At 40.8% G+C, this 16,555-nt stretch overlaps 1 protein-coding gene and 1 long non-coding RNA gene across 6 annotated transcripts in view; one reads left to right on the forward strand and one right to left on the reverse strand.

Moving 5' to 3' along the window:
- Positions 1–8,018, reverse strand: part of LOC309338828 — a 40,461-nt gene extending 32,443 nt beyond the window's left edge. The window contains exon 1 of the long non-coding RNA XR_014155074.1: positions 7,747–8,018. This is a non-coding gene — a long non-coding RNA (uncharacterized lncRNA). The remainder of the gene's footprint in view (positions 1–7,746) is intronic.
- Positions 1–14,959, forward strand: part of NKAIN2 (sodium/potassium transporting ATPase interacting 2) — a gene marked incomplete at its 3' end in the record, with an annotated part of 484,396 nt that extends 469,437 nt beyond the window's left edge. For 3 of the 5 annotated variants that reach the window (XR_014155047.1, XR_014155048.1, XR_014155049.1), the window contains 3 exons: positions 7,533–7,614; positions 10,995–13,817; positions 14,020–14,959. Coding sequence is in view for 2 of the 5 variants with exons in the window: in XM_081856260.1 (XP_081712386.1) it covers positions 7,533–7,618 (86 nt within the window). Of the gene's footprint in view, positions 1–7,532; positions 7,619–10,994; positions 13,818–14,019 lie in introns of those variants that run through there. The other 2 variants (XM_081856260.1, XM_081856261.1) reach the window with 1 other exon arrangement.
- Positions 14,960–16,555: the final 1,596 nt, after the last annotated feature.

Here is a 16,555-nt window from a genome sequence, read left to right on the forward strand (position 1 = left end):
AGGGGTATTACTCAGAAGGGTGGTGGGAATGGGTGATTGGCAGATAGCTGTGATGAGCCTGTTGACGACTCTTAACGACTGCAATAGGTCTTACAGGAAAAAGCAAGGGGTGAAAAGGTGAAAAATGGCTTTGTCATGTATAATGAGATAAGAATCCAAGGTCTTTGTTCAGACCAGGTTTCTCCATTGTTTTGAGTTTGGTGATAAGTTGTAATTCAGCAGCTTCTCTTTCCAGTCTATTTCTGAAATTCCTTTGTAGTAAAACAGCTACTTTGAGATCTTGTATAGAATGTCCTGGGAGATTGAAATGTTCTCCTACTGGTTTCTCTGTCTTGTGATTCCTGATGTCTGATTTATGTCCGTTTATTCTTTGGCGTAAGGTCTGGCCTGTTTGTCCAATATAGAGAGCTGAAGGACACTGTTGGCATTTTATGGCATACACAATGTTAGACGATGAGCAATTAAATAGTCCCGAGATGGTATGTGTGATGTTGTTGGGGCCAGTAATGGTGTTGTCCGGGTGTATGTGGCAGCAAACTTGGCATCTGGGTTTATTGCAGGCTCTGGTGCCAGTGTCCGTGTTAGGTCTGGTTGTAGTATTATTGTGGGTTAGGAGTTGTTTAAGACTGGGTGGCTGTCTGTAGGCAATGAAAGGTCTTCCTCCCAGAGCTTGAGAAAGAGAACTGTCATTGTCCAGGAGAGGTTGTAGATCTCTGATGATGCGTTGTACTGTTTTAACTTGGGAGCTGTATGTGATGACTAGAGGTGTTCTGTTATTTTCTTTTTTGGGTCTGTCTTGCAGCAAGTTCTCTCTGGGTATCAGTCTGGCTCTGTTGATCTGTTGTCTAACTTCATCTGTTGGGTATTTTAGTTCTAAAAAGGTTTGCTGTAGATCTCTTAGGTGAGAGTCTCTGTCTGTAGAATTGGAACAGATGCGGCTGTAACGTAGTGCCTGGCTATATACAATGGACTGTTTGGTATGTTTGGGATGGTAGCTAGAGGCATGTAGATATGTTTGTCGGTCAGTTGGTTTACGGTATAAGGTGGTGTCTATGTGCCCATCCTGTATTTTTATAGTAGTGTCCAAAAAATGTATTTCTTGCATAGATTGATTCATTGTTAGGTTGATTGTGGGGTGAAAATCATTGAATTTCTGGTGGAAGGTGTCCAGGGTCTGTTGACCATGTGTCCAGATGATAAAAATATCGTCAATGTATCGCAGGTACAAGAGAGGTTTGAGTGGGTAGGAGTTTAGGAAACGTTGTTCTAAATCTGCCATGAAGATGTTGGCATACTGTGGGGCCATGCGGGTGCCCATTGCTGTGCCGCTGATCTGAAGGAACAGGTCATCACCGAATTTGAAGTTGTTGTGGGTAAGGACAAATTGGCAGAGTTTGGTGGCAAAGTCCGCTGTGGTTTTATCTGAAATGGTGTTCCTTATAGCTTGTAAACCATCGTTGTGTGGGATGTTGGTATACAGAGATTCCACATCCATAGTAGCTAGTATAGTATTGTTGGGAAGATTATTTAAAGATTGTATTTTCCTCAGAAAATCTGTGGTGTCACGTACATAGCTGGGAGCACTGATGGCATATGGTTTCAGAACAGAGTCCATATAACCGGAGACACCCACTGTAATAGTGCCAATACCTGAAATGATGGGGCGTCCTGGATTTCCTGGTTTGTGTATTTTAGGTAGAAGATAGAAAGTTCCTGGTCGAGGTTCTGTTGGTGTGTTAGTGAGGATCTGTTCTTGGATGTGTGGGGGTAGCTCCTTAACAATCTTGTTCAGTTCTTTTTTGTATTCTTGTGTGGGGTCTGAATCCAATTTTATGTAAAAGGCGGTATTGGAAAGTTGTCTGTGAGCCTCCTGAATGTAGTCAGTTTTGTTCATGATGACGACAGCTCCACCTTTGTCCGCTTCTTTAATTATAATGTCTGGTTACAGATAGGTAGCCGTGTTGGTCTGCCATAGTCAAAACAAAACAAATTCCTTCCAGTAGCACCTTAAAGACCAACTAAGTCAGTTCTTGGTATGAGCTTTCGTGTGCATGCACACTTCTTCAGATACACTGAAACAGAAGTTTCCAGACCCTTCTATATAGTGAGAAGGTGGGGAGGGGTATTACTCAGAAGGGTGGTGGGAATGGGTGATTGGCAGATAGCTGTGATGAGCCTGTTGACGGCTCTTAACGACTGCAATAGGTCTTACAGGAAAAAGCAAGGGGTGAAAAGGTGAAAAATGGCTTTGTCATGTAAAGCCATGTAAAGCTTTGTCATGTAAAGCTTTGTCATGTAAAGACATGACAAAGCCATTTTTCACCTTTTCACCCCTTGCTTTTTCCTGTAAGACCTATTGCAGTCGTTAAGAGCCGTCAACAGGCTCATCACAGCTATCTGCCAATCACCCATTCCCACCACCCTTCTGAGTAATACCCCTCCCCACCTTCTCACTATATAGAAGGGTCTGGAAACTTCTGTTTCAGTGTATCTGAAGAAGTGTGCATGCACACGAAAGCTCATACCAAGAACTGACTTAGTTGGTCTTTAAGGTGCTACTGGAAGGAATTTGTTTTGTTTTTATAATGTCTGGGTTGTTTCTGAGATTATCTATGGCTCTCCTTTCAGCATGGTTTAGATTAATACCGCCTTTTACATAAAATTGGACTCAGACCCCACACAAGAATACAAAAAAGAACTGAACAAGATTGTTAAGGAGCTACCCCCACACATCCAAGAACAGATCCTCACTAACACACCAACAGAACCTCGACCAGGAACTTTCTATCTTCTACCTAAAATACACAAACCAGGAAATCCAGGACGCCCCATCATTTCAGGTATTGGCACTATTACAGTGGGTGTCTCCGGTTATATGGACTCTGTTCTGAAACCATATGCCATCAGTGCTCCCAGCTATGTACGTGACACCACAGATTTTCTGAGGAAAATACAATCTTTAAATAATCTTCCCAACAATACTATACTAGCTACTATGGATGTGGAATCTCTGTATACCAACATCCCACACAACGATGGTTTACAAGCTATAAGGAACACCATTTCAGATAAAACCACAGCGGACTTTGCCACCAAACTCTGCCAATTTGTCCTTACCCACAACAACTTCAAATTCGGTGATGACCTGTTCCTTCAGATCAGCGGCACAGCAATGGGCACCCGCATGGCCCCACAGTATGCCAACATCTTCATGGCAGATTTAGAACAACGTTTCCTAAACTCCTACCCACTCAAACCTCTCTTGTACCTGCGATACATTGACGATATTTTTATCATCTGGACACATGGTCAACAGACCCTGGACACCTTCCACCAGAAATTCAATGATTTTCACCCCACAATCAACCTAACAATGAATCAATCTATGCAAGAAATACATTTTTTGGACACTACTATAAAAATACAGGATGGGCACATAGACACCACCTTATACCGTAAACCAACTGACCGACAAACATATCTACATGCCTCTAGCTACCATCCCAAACATACCAAACAGTCCATTGTATATAGCCAGGCACTACGTTACAGCCGCATCTGTTCCAATTCTACAGACAGAGACTCTCACCTAAGAGATCTACAGCAAACCTTTTTAGAACTAAAATACCCAACAGATGAAGTTAGACAACAGATCAACAGAGCCAGACTGATACCCAGAGAGAACTTGCTGCAAGACAGACCCAAAAAAGAAAACAACAGAACACCTCTAGTCATCACATACAGCTCCCAAGTTAAAACAGTACAACGCATCATCAGAGATCTACAACCTCTCCTGGACAATGACAGTTCTCTTTCTCAAGCTCTGGGAGGAAGACCTTTCATTGCCTACAGACAGCCACCCAGTCTTAAACAACTCCTAACCCACAATAATACTACAACCAGACCTAACACGGACACTGGCACCAGAGCCTGCAATAAACCCAGATGCCAACTTTGCTGCCACATACACCCGGACAACACCATTACTGGCCCCAACAACATCACACATACCATCTCGGGACTATTTAATTGCTCATCGTCTAACATTGTGTATGCCATAAAATGCCAACAGTGTCCTTCAGCTCTCTATATTGGACAAACAGGCCAGACCTTACGCCAAAGAATAAACGGACATAAATCGGACATCAGGAATCACAAGACAGAGAAACCAGTAGGAGAACATTTCAATCTCCCAGGACATTCTATACAAGATCTCAAAGTAGCTGTTTTACTACAAAGGAATTTCAGAAATAGACTGGAAAGAGAAGCTGCTGAATTACAACTTATCACCAAACTCAAAACAATGGAGAAACCTGGTCTGAACAAAGACCTTGGATTCTTATCTCATTATACATGACAAAGCCATTTTTCACCTTTTCACCCCTTGCTTTTTCCTGTAAGACCTATTGCAGTCGTTAAGAGTCGTCAACAGGCTCATCACAGCTATCTGCCAATCACCCATTCCCACCACCCTTCTGAGTAATACCCCTCCCCACCTTCTCACTATATAGAAGGGTCTGGAAACTTCTGTTTCAGTGTATCTGAAGAAGTGTGCATGCACACGAAAGCTCATACCAAGAACTGACTTAGTTGGTCTTTAAGGTGCTACTGGAAGGAATTTGTTTTGTTTTGACTATGGCAGACCAACACGGCTACCTATCTGTAACTTTCACAGGTGATGTATTGTGCTTACAGGCGCCACATTGGTGATCCCAGCTTTAAAAGCACCAGTTGAAGGATTATGATCTAGAGCCCTATTTTAGCATTCAATTTAGGGCCAACAAAATAGTATGGTAGATTTTTGCAACAATGTTTTTAATGCAACAGTCCCAACATGAGATAATGGTTGATTATCTGAGACTTACGTCAAGGCTCAGCTAACAAGGCCTTTTCATCGGACCCAGGCAGTATTTGTCACAAGATAAGTCACAAGTGCTACATGATGGTTGTGCAAATCTACCCTTGTCTCCATCAGGATACAAAAGAAATCCTGATTCCCAACATAACAACATGTTGCCCATTGCAAAGTACAGATAAAGACCACAAAGATTCATTTTGTCTTTCTTTAGTGGTAAAGTACATTAACTAAGGCCCATTTGGCAAATATCCAAAATAAAACCTGTGACACAGTCATTTATAGCATGTGTGGGTACATCTCAAAAACCAGCCTCCTCAACAATAAACTCAATGTTTTCACCATTGTCACCATCTGTCTCAGGACTGGGTGGCAAATATGCAGCCTTGTAAAGAAATGAATCTGTTTTCCCAGGCTTTTGAGGAAGCAGGATTATGATTTCTCTAAAGACACTGTGGATGCATTAATATTTATTACAACAAATAAATTACCATTGCAATCTAATAATATTTTATCCCTTTCTACTGGACTTGAAGGAACAGATGTGAATTATTTATCCCCCAACTAGAAGGTTGCAGTGGACACTTGCCAGCCCATTCTGCTTTATCTGCCGTCTGCGAAAGATACTAATGTGATGTCAGAACAGGCACTTTGACCACTGCTGCCATCTCCAGAGGAGGAATAAATACAGATATACACAGAGGCAACTTATTTAGGCATTAGCATGCCTGAATAATCTACATGTTTTCTGATAAACTAATTGTGCAATCTTGTAAATAGAGGAGTAAATCACATTGGAAACTACCAGTGTGACTTCCAGATAAGCATGCATATGACGGGTCTGTAAGAAATTTTAAAATCATGCCTCCATGAAAGAAGTGACTGTAAGCTTTTGATGTTTCACATCAATGGGATTATGCCTCTGCACTTTCAGATTTGCTCCTGAAGAAACATAGTTAAGAACCCTAACTGGTGGTGATGTTCTTAAAAGTTCAAAAGCAACTTTTCAGTGTGTTTGATGAATCAGTTTAGGATTAGAACATCTGTGGTCATTCAGTCAATAAGGTTTATTTATTCAATCCCATGCCAATACTATGAGACATTAGAAGCTGCACGACACTTTTAGTGACCTTTTAGGTTCTGCCAAAATAAAATGCCCAGTAGAAAGGACATCAATTGGCATGGGGTTTGGAGACTATAATAAACCCACGAGCAACTTTTAGATCAATCTGGTCACCACCACAGATTCAGCAAAGCTAAGTAGGAGTGTGTCATGAATAAGGGGGACAAGATTGCATTGTACTGCTAGTTTGCATACATTGTGAACTGTCCTTCTGGAACCTCTCTTCTGTGCTCAAGTCTTTATGGACTTACAACATCCTAAAACAGATGCCCACCTCCAGGCTTCTTTTGTGATGGTACTCACCTATACAGAGTACCAACACCACTTTTCTTGCTGCCCATAGCATCTATTTTATGCTGGCACCCATGGAATGTTTGTCAATATACAAGAACCATCATGCCATTTTTTATGCCCCCCCCCCAAAGCACTGCACACCCCTTTCCCCATATGAACCTGCTTGGACCCAGAGATTGACTTTTGATGCCCTTCTCTGCATGCTGCCTTCAAGGGGGGTCTGGAGGGTGGCGGTAAGAGAACGCATATTTTCAGTGGTAACTTCCTAATTATGAAATGCTTTCCCAAGGGAGGCCCACCAGGTCCCAACTTGGTCATTGTTTCAGTGCCAGACATTTTTTTGTTTGCTTGTTTTCCTGGGCCCTTGATGGGATGCTTTTATTCTCACTATGTTTTTCATATGTTTATGCTTTTATATTATTGCTATGTTGCTGTATTTTATTCATCTTGTAAATCTTTTGGGGATCTTGTTGTGGCGTAATTCACAAATTTAGTAACTTAACCATTCTGCTGAAGAATCTCCCAGAATTCTAGTACTTAGGCCATCCAAAGCAACTAACTAGAAGCAAAAAAAGAATCACTTTATGCTATGAAATTCATTGCCACAGAACATTAAAACTAACAAGTAGTTAGTAGTGATAGTTTCCTTGAGTACCTGACAGAATAAATTAGGAAGATGGCATATAAATTCACTGGTTCCAAAGCAGTCTACTGGAACAAAGAAACAATGCAATTGCTCCCTTGGAAAATATAAGGTCTGACCATGTCCATCTAGGCTGTCTTTAGCACTTACTGGAATTCACAGGTTCCTTGTAAAACCTGGGATAATTTTTCAAAGAGCATAGATCTATTTCCTTTCATCTGTTGCTCACAGAACCAGTGTGGCAGCCTGAGGTGACACAATAATCACAACCAGTTAAAACATGGAGGCTGCAAATTATTGGTTTACAGCCTCCAACAAATGTGTAATTTATACATTCCAGTCAGGTGGGCTGCTCATAAACAAGAAGAGCAATGGTATATAGATAAATTGTTATAATCTGTGACTGGCACGCTGATGAAAACTTGCTCTCTATATAGTCATTACCCTGTAGATTCTGTACTTTGTTTGCATTCTCCAGAATCAATCACTTCCATTTTAATAAACTATTAAGGGCGGGGGAGGTTAGCCAATGTAATATGCATGAAAGCTTGTTTTAAAAGGAAAATGCCTATCACTTCAGAGAATGTCAGCAATGAATGCAATTTCCTCCTTTTCAGTTGACTTCATAGGTGGATTTGACTCTTACGGCTATCAAGGCCCACAGAAGACATCTCATTTACAGCTACAGCCCATGTATATGTGAGTACCTAACTTTCAAGTTACTCTATCAACTGCTAGATGTGTATTAATGATTAAAAAGTACTGTAGCACTTTTTAGGGAATATCCAAGCACTCCTTTAAAAGTACATCTGCTTGATATGCATTACTTACATTACAATGCTGTTGTATGAGTAGGGAATCTCAGGTTTGCATTTTTACCACATGGATTGCACTGAATGTCATTTCCAGCAACAGCCAAGCATATTCACCGCTTGCATGGAGAGTCCATGAAATTTTACCATCTACATCATCTTTCAAACAACTATTCCTGTGGATCTTTCTCTCCCAGCAGCTTCTTGGTTGATGAATGTACATTAGCCCTAATTTACCTCTGGGTGAACGCCACAAATAGTGATCCTATTATTATGCTCAGCTGTCAGACTATTTGTGAAACATGGCAGCTTTCTCAAAATACAGTTTCTCATCTGTGTGTGCCCAAAGAAATGCTTTTTCACTTTTGTCACAGTGTTCTACACTTACAAAATGTTATTTCTTCCTGTCACTGTTTGTGGCTCCCAGGTACTCAGAACAATTCAAATCCCATTTCTTCCTTCATATAGTATACCTTGCCATCAACATATGGAGCCTTCTAGCTGAGATATTATCCCATTCTCTTTATGTCCTCTGCTTTGAGAGTAGCTGATTGCATTTACAGAGTTTACAAACACTGGCTGGGAAAAAAGCTGAAGCTGTAGGGCAAAGAAGTCAATATAAATTTTGAAGCTTGTAGTTGAGAACAAGGAAACACAGGAGGAACATCTGAAACTCAGTGCAGGTTTGTTGCCATTTTGCTCCAGTACTGCTCACTGACATTGGCTATATGCAGAAGACAACAGAGCTGTTGATATTTCTAGTAAAGTGACAAAGGACACAATGGCTGCATTTGGATGTCATGATAAATTTGTCCAAATTTATCATATTAGGCATGAGAATTGTCCATGTTGGGAAAGAGAATAGGAGAGACTTGCATTTGCTTGCTCTCCTTTCCCCTAACCCACATCAGTAAGACTGCAAGGAGTTCAGAAGCTGTTGTGCTTCTGTCCTGCTTGCAGGCTTCCCATAGGGATCTGGCTGGCAAATGTGAGAACGGGATGCTGGACTAGAGACCAGCAGAACCTTTCTTCCACTCATAAGCTTTTGCTGCTTCTTTTTTATTATTAAGTGCAGCTTGTCACATCATCCAAACCCAATAAACTGTGGTTAACAGTAACTGGCATGTCTTTTGAAACAAGCCAACATCAAACCATGGTTTACGAAGCTGACTTATTTTCAACAGGCCACAGCTAAGATGAACCACAGTTTGGGCTGTGTCATGCTAAAGCTTCCAATCTCCTTCTCATGGCCATGTCAGCGAACATGTAAGCCCAAGGTTCACCTAGACTCACAATAGTCAGCCACTGTCATAATCCAATAAAACCCTTAAGACCAAATTTATACAGATATTTGTATTTAAATATATAAAATACTAATTAAATGTTTTGTGTTGAAATATTTATTTAAATACATTTTATTCTAGCTCAAGATATGCAGTTCTACACATATTTTATCCTAAAGCACATTTTATGCATTTTGGTACATTTTTTTTTTTTTTTTTTTTTTGAGCCAAAGGCCATATAGCAAAACTGAAAAAAGTACTAAATTGAAAGTATAATTATAGGCTTGTTCATGTGCTACCCTGAGAGGTGCGAATTAGGTCACTTTGCTTTAAAATGCAGAGCAAACAAAGTTCTCCTTGTAGGGGATATAGTAGGAAAGCAGTAAGCATTTAAAAAATCATTTCTGAAGGGCTTGGGAGTTGTTTTCTACCCTTCTTGGGGATTTTCAGGATTCTGAACCAGCTGTCATAATCAGCCAAATTTCAAGCAAAATTATGTATGTGTTGATGCATGATCAACTAGCATTCTTGCTTATGCCCAATGCATTGCTCTGTGGCATTCTACCATGATAGAGCCTGCTTTCATCTAATAGCACCGAAATACTTTTGACTTGTCAATGAGAGCAACAATATGGAACCACTAGTGCAAAAGATAACTGAACCCCCCGTAGAAACCTTGCAACGTTGGATTATTAAAAATGCATGCCGCCAAATATTTGAATAGTAGAATAAGCAAGTACATGACGTCAATATTTTTGGTAGTCTAGGAAATAATTTGAAGGAAAGAGACGCTCAAATAGACAATAGAAAGCCAGACTCCTTCAGTGCTTCACTATAGAAACATTGGTTTAAAGAGAGAGAGGGCTGATCACAGTATGTAATATCAAATGCATAATGTGTTGGAAAAAATTGCTCAAGAACAGCTCGCCATTACAGAAGAATTTTCCTGTCATTCTCTGAGGACTTTCAGGCATGAAATGATCTGCCTTCTATACAGAGCCAGTGTCATGAAGGCATGCAGTTTGCTTTATGAAGCCGAATTCCTGCGACTAGTGAGATTCTCAGATCTTATGGCCTGATTAAAACTCATTAGGATTTACTCATTAGGGTCATTTTCCCCTTCATGTCATTGCTATAATCTGGACATTTACATTAAATCCAATGTTTCTCTTGATGTATTTGTTTCCCAAACAAAAGAACTCCTCTACATCTGAGGCCTGCTGCAGGGCATGGCATCCTTCCTTAATTATGTCATTTGCATTTTCCTCTTCTTCCAGAGGAGAAATGCCAGGGTGCTATGCTGTTGTGTCATTTATAGTACACCAAATCCTTTGGCAACCCCAATGCTGTCATATTTACCTTCGCATAGCTCCATTTAAATGGATAGCCATTCTGATCCAGGCAATGAACAGGGCTAATCTGACAGGGTGATGGGGAGAAGGTAGACCTGAAGCAACACTCACACTGATCACCTGTGAGGGAGAAAAATGCTATAGTGAGGGGGGCTGCTACAGCCCAGCTCTTCTCTCCTCACACTTGACAGATGTGTGAGGCTGTCAACCTCCCTGTGATCTTCAGATGAAGGCCAGTATATATTATTATTATTATTATCATGGCTAGTCACCTATTAAGATAGGAGTGTGGAGGGGAAAAGGTGGGGCCCAGACTCATACTTGGCATTCTCTCTCTGCTCTCTAACCTGTGATTGTTGGTGCCATTGTCTGAAGAAGATTAGGTGTTTCTTAGAGTATACACATGATTTCCATGAACATCACCTTAAAAGTGTTTGATGAGTTGTGAACTATATATGCCAGTGGGCAATGACAACTAAATCTCTCCTGTATGTATATTATTTTGAAAATTCAACAAAAAATAATTCCCTCAAAAAAGTGCTTGATGGGTATACAAACCTTTGTGCTGATTATATATATATATATATATATATATATATATATATATATATATTTCTGTCTCTTTCTTTTAGGTCAAAGTAGACAAAACAAAGTCTGTGGTTGGGGTCGAAGGACTAGTCAAAGAACTTATTCCAGCACGGCCTCCTGTGGGTGCAAAAGAAGGAAGAAGTCTTAACTTTTCTGTTTCAAAATATAATACTAGAAGAATGCTGGGACACGGAGACCTCACTTTCTCACAAGTACAGACTGCAATGCACAAGATCCTTTCTCTCCCATCTTGGATTTTCCAAATTCTTATACAGAAAGTTCAGAAGGAGAAGCGGTGGCACCATCTTCTGGTCACTGCCTGTCTTCTCTTCCCTTTGCTCCTGCCTCTGAATTATGAAACATATCTCATCCATTTTGGTTCTGTCTGGAGCCGTGTCCTCTTAGTCAATAAACACTAACGATACCATGATGACCTTGAAACAGAAGTCAATAGACAGCAAGTTGTTTGCCCTAAAGGCTGTATAATACATACTTGCCTTAACCTATCCTAAGTTACACATCAGAGAAATTCGGTGTGGACTTTCTGAAGTAACTTCCTTTAGGCTCAACCATGCTGTTCATTAATTGTTAAAGATTTCTAAGGCTGTGTCAGGTAATAGACTCTGCTCCCAGTAGTTCCAGAGTTGGCTGTGTAAGAAAACCACCCGCTGGCAGACAGAAGAGGTGCTTTAAGTCTCCAGAAGGGCTGGGATGCAAATACACTTTAAAATACTTCTAACAGAACTGGGCTCTTTGGGGAGCTGAAAAATTCTGAGGGGAAAAGGAACATTTACTAAAGTAATAACTGTAAAGAAACAACAAAAACAGTGCTCCTTAACCCCACTGTTTTTATTTACTGCACTCTAGGTGCTTTTATAAATGACTCTAAATATGTCTTTTACTAATGACAGAGACGTCTGCATTATTTCTATCAGCAGAGGGCAACTGAATATGTATTAACTATGTTTACTCTTTTATAACTTAATTCCAGTTGAAAATCCTATGTAGGTGAGCTTTTTTAAAAAAAGAAAAACCTGCAGCATATAAGATATTTCTTTCTGGGTTTGGTTTTGTTTTTTTAGTTGGGGTGGGAGTAGTTGCATTGGTAACATTTTTGAAGACCTTTTTGTGATATTTGGGGGATCTGTTGTGTGTTAGAATGTGTATCTTAACTTTCTGTATTATCGTGGCTGAAAAAAAAAGCTGTGCTGTTATGTAGTTGGCAACAAGATGCCTTTGGAAACTTTGCTAGTAGATCAATGTCTTTATGAAATACTCTTGGAGTCCTAGAAATGTCTGTTTGTTCTGAATTTGAGCTGTATATTCAGCCACTTCATTGGCTTTTCAATGGGAAGAGATATTTTGCTCAGGATTTTTTGGAACCGGAATTGCCCTCATTTCTTTATTTAAAACTTACATGGGTATTCCAGCTGTAGGCACTTGATGGGGGAGAGGTTCTTCTACAAATTAGCAAATTGCCCATCAAGTCGTCTTCAGGCAACTTTTTTCTACACTTGCCAAATGTTTGCATTCTGTGTGGCCTATAAAAACCATCATTCCCCATGACAACTTTCAAAGTCTGTTCCTATAGAAACACCAGTCCAGCTCACTCCACCTCACATTTTTGTATCTTTCAGTGGATGTAACATGTCACAGACAAAAATAAATCTGGATGCGTCCAGGACAGACATGCACTATAAACATAATCAGATTCCAGCAACTAAAGTGGAATGGGTGTAACCAAACTGTACTATGAGGAAATCTGCATATTTTAGTGGATAATACATGTAAATTTCAAAACTGTATTCCTGCAAGATCAAGCATCCTACTCTTAAGCAGTTGCATAATTGTATCTACACTGCACTGGTGCAGATTTTCAAGGTGCTCTATAATTCTTGTTGGCTTGTTCGTCATTTTAGGCTCGGACCAGAAGTCACTGTAAACCTAACATTCACTCACTATCAGTGGAATTAGTCTGGGATATGATGCATGAAGTATTGCATCCTTAACCTTACTTTTCACATAGGTGAACATGGACCATGTTACATAGTGAAGCAGCAGCACTGACCAAGCAGCAACTCACTGACATTCTATCTCCACTTATGGGGATAAACACAGCATATCAGCAAAGTTATATATGTATTCTGGCTCTGGAGTAGAGTTTTGATCTCCTGAATGCATATCCATAGCTCAGACTCCTGGTCTATTAAAGAATGATGACTATACTTAACTACACAATTTTTGGATAATCCATTGCTTTATATAGGTTCAATCTTGCTAAACACCATAAAGACCTAATTACTTTAAAAATAATTGTGTTTATTTTTACTGTTTGTATAATCATATATATATGGGAGTGTACCAACACCAAGCTTCCTCAAATTCCCTATCAGGAAATATTTGTGAAGTTTGTGGTTCAGTTCAGTGTTAGCAAATATGAGCAAGCTAGCCAGCCAGTGCTATTTCACTGGCCTATAGAATGAAGGCACTTCTCTACCTTTGCTTCCCATGCCTGCACCAGTATCTACTAGGAAACAGCCATCTTGCTGCAAATAAATGGTATTCTTTCCTAGAATGTATCCTGCTACCCCTGCTGCCAAATATTCCTGTATGTTTTTAAAAACAACTGCATCCACTGTAGAACAAAGCTGAATGAGAAGAGGGAAGTATGTTCCCTTATTTCCTGTGAGCTGTATCACCCCTGGTGCAAAAGCCTCCATGAAAGATATAGAGTTTCTCGAGCTCGTGTGCAGGTTTACAAGGATCCAGACTTGCTCTTATAGCAGCACTAACACCAAGTGCCAGCTGCTTTTCAAAGTGCAGTGCAATAGTATGACTAGTGAGTGTCCAGAAAGGAGAAGTGCTCAGTGGCGTAGCGTGGGTTGTCAGCACCCGGGGCAAGGCAAGTAATGTGCGCCCCCTAACCCGTGGATTTGCGCCCCCTAACCCGTGGATTTGCACCCCCTAACCCATGGATTTGCGCCCCCTAACCCTAACCCCCAGATGTTGCGCCCGGTGCGGCCGGCCCCCCATGCACCCCCCACGCTACGCCACTGGAAGTGCTCGTAGGAGAGGGGATGTCGGGTAAGGGAACCACTTTCTCTGCTTTAGTGTGGGCACTGTCCCAACAAGAGATGGGTTTTCACTATAAAAGGGACTCCCAACTGAGTTCTTCTCCTGTAGGAATATATTTGGCTAGAACGTCTTTCCCTGAATTTGTCTAGGTGTATTGCAGGCTTCTTCCCTCTAGCAATGCCCCTGGGGAAATGGAGTTGAAAAATGACAGTGAGGTGTTTTATTTCGGTTTGGTTTTTTTGCAAGAGATCAGAGAAAAGAGAAAGCTACTCACATTTAAAATGGATTGGCATGCAGAGGAGCAGAGACGCCTGGGGTTGCTACTGCCTGGAGGTAAGACGAGAAAGTCGCTGAAGACCATGGTCTTCGAGAAGTGAGATGGTTCTGCTATGACTGTAAGAGGAGAAAGAAAGTTAGAGTGCCTCTTCTCCTAGTGCAAGAGTAAGCAAAAACAGAGAATTTTGAGGCATTGCGATGAAAATTCTACACTTTCGATGCTGTCATACAAACACAAACACACAAACACTAATAGGCCTTCATACTTGCTTACGGTACATTGCAGCTAAATCACTACCACCAAAACAATTTCAAGACTGTTGACTACTACAGTGGATAAATTAATGGACACATCTGCTATGGAAAGAGTTTTAGAGCACAGTAGTGTGAGAATATCTGAAATGCTGTTGTTGAATTGTACAGCTGTATCCTCCTAAAAAATCCAGTGAAGAATGTTATTTTTCTAGACTGGGCTTTTTGTTGTTGTTATAAATCCAAATATTTAGAAGGCAAGTGTTAACAATCCAAATGTCCTTTTTTTCTTATAGTCATTTGTTAATTCTGAATGTATTTTTAACAGAAGGTGGATTTTTTTTGACTAACTAGTGTAATTTGCATTTTAAAAAAATAAATGGAAAAATATAGGTTTCCAAGTGTTTCATGGATTCCTGCTGCTTTTCACAAGTTTCATAGATTGCAGTAGATTCCCAGAAGAGCAAAAATACAAAAAGGAACAATCCTATTATATTTACATGAAGGCAATTTTGAGCTGTGCTCCACACAGATGTGTCAGCACTGAACAGAAATTGCCAGGTCATGACATCATTTTAACTCAGTCATAGGTAACTGGTATTTTCATTATCTACTGACACTAAAAGGCTACTTTTACAAGGCTGACTGTAATAGACTCTCTGTCATTTAGAATACGCCTTTTTTATTTTGTTCTCTCATCAGTGAATGTAAGCATGTGATAGGTTTACAGCAGCCAACAATGTTAACTACTGCATTAAGTAATCCCTGTTAAGAGGGAGTAATATTCTATTTTAGTACTGAATCCTCATTCAGGTTTTAAAATACTCATCCCTTGCACAGTCCAAGGGGGGAATAGTAGAAAGTAGTTAAGAGACAGGCCAAAACCAAAACCTAACCTAGGACGTTTGCTGATGGGACCACAAACTACCCTGGGATTAATATCCCAATTTATGCCAGTAAGTCTGAGGTCCAGAAGGAGGCATGGTCAGATGGACATCCTTGATCTCTTGACAAAGTAGCACTGCATCCTGATAAACTCAGCACACACACCCTGATTGCTGCTGCCAGAATAGTAATACAAAGCTACCCAAGTACTTACGGCCTAAATTTGTCAATACATGGGCAGGCGGTAGGAAAAGCTGGCAAATATACCGTATGTTCCAACTGCCCCTGTTTACCATATGTTCTGGTTCCTTTCTCTGGAAAAATCACTCTATTTTGTCCCTATGTTTTATCTTTTTGTGCATTGCTATCATTCCCATTCTTCTCAAGGTCTCTAGAAGGTAAATTGTGAAGGAATGGATGCTTCTTATCCCTAGCAAATATGCATGTCTGTGAGCAATAAGGCAGCATGAAGTGCACAGCCTCCCATTTCACACACTGCACCTGTTGGGATCAATTTTAAACCACTAATGACATATTGTGGGACTTTTCTGTTTTCCTGATATATATTTAATCCCAAGGATGACCACCCTCCTGATTTTTAAATCAGGCACTGTGCAAAATAAATAAATATTGTGTGCAACAGATGGATTAAAAAGCATTATATGATGGAGGGATCTCAGGCTTCAATGTGATAACAGGGATGCTAAAAAACAATTTCCTGTCTCCATCCACAACATGTTCCATACACACTTTGTCTACTCAGGAGGTTCTCTTATCTTGGCTGCCTGTTGACAGCCTCAGAGCAAGCAAGCAAGCAGGCAGGCAGGCAATGGAGCCCAGCCAGCCAGTCCTTGCTGTTGGGAATGGACAGACAAGTGGGAGGCCAGGTAGGCAGGCAGGCACTATGAGCCTTACTGCCATGCAGGCCCAGCAGCGCCCGCTGTTGCCACTGCTGCCTCCCAAGGTAAAGTGCTGGCCTCACGTTCACCTTGGGCCACTAAGGCTGGGGGCATCCTCATTCCAGGCCCCTGTGGGGCAGTGTGAGGAGGCACTTCTCTTTGGGGCAAGGGAGAGGCAGCTCAGAGGCCAGGGTCAGCAGCAGCTGCCCAGAGGACCC

Source organism: Podarcis erhardii (genome assembly GCF_964252035.2).
Source record: "Podarcis erhardii genome assembly, chromosome: 3".
In the NCBI taxonomy this organism is placed as follows: domain Eukaryota; kingdom Metazoa; phylum Chordata; class Lepidosauria; order Squamata; family Lacertidae; genus Podarcis; species Podarcis erhardii.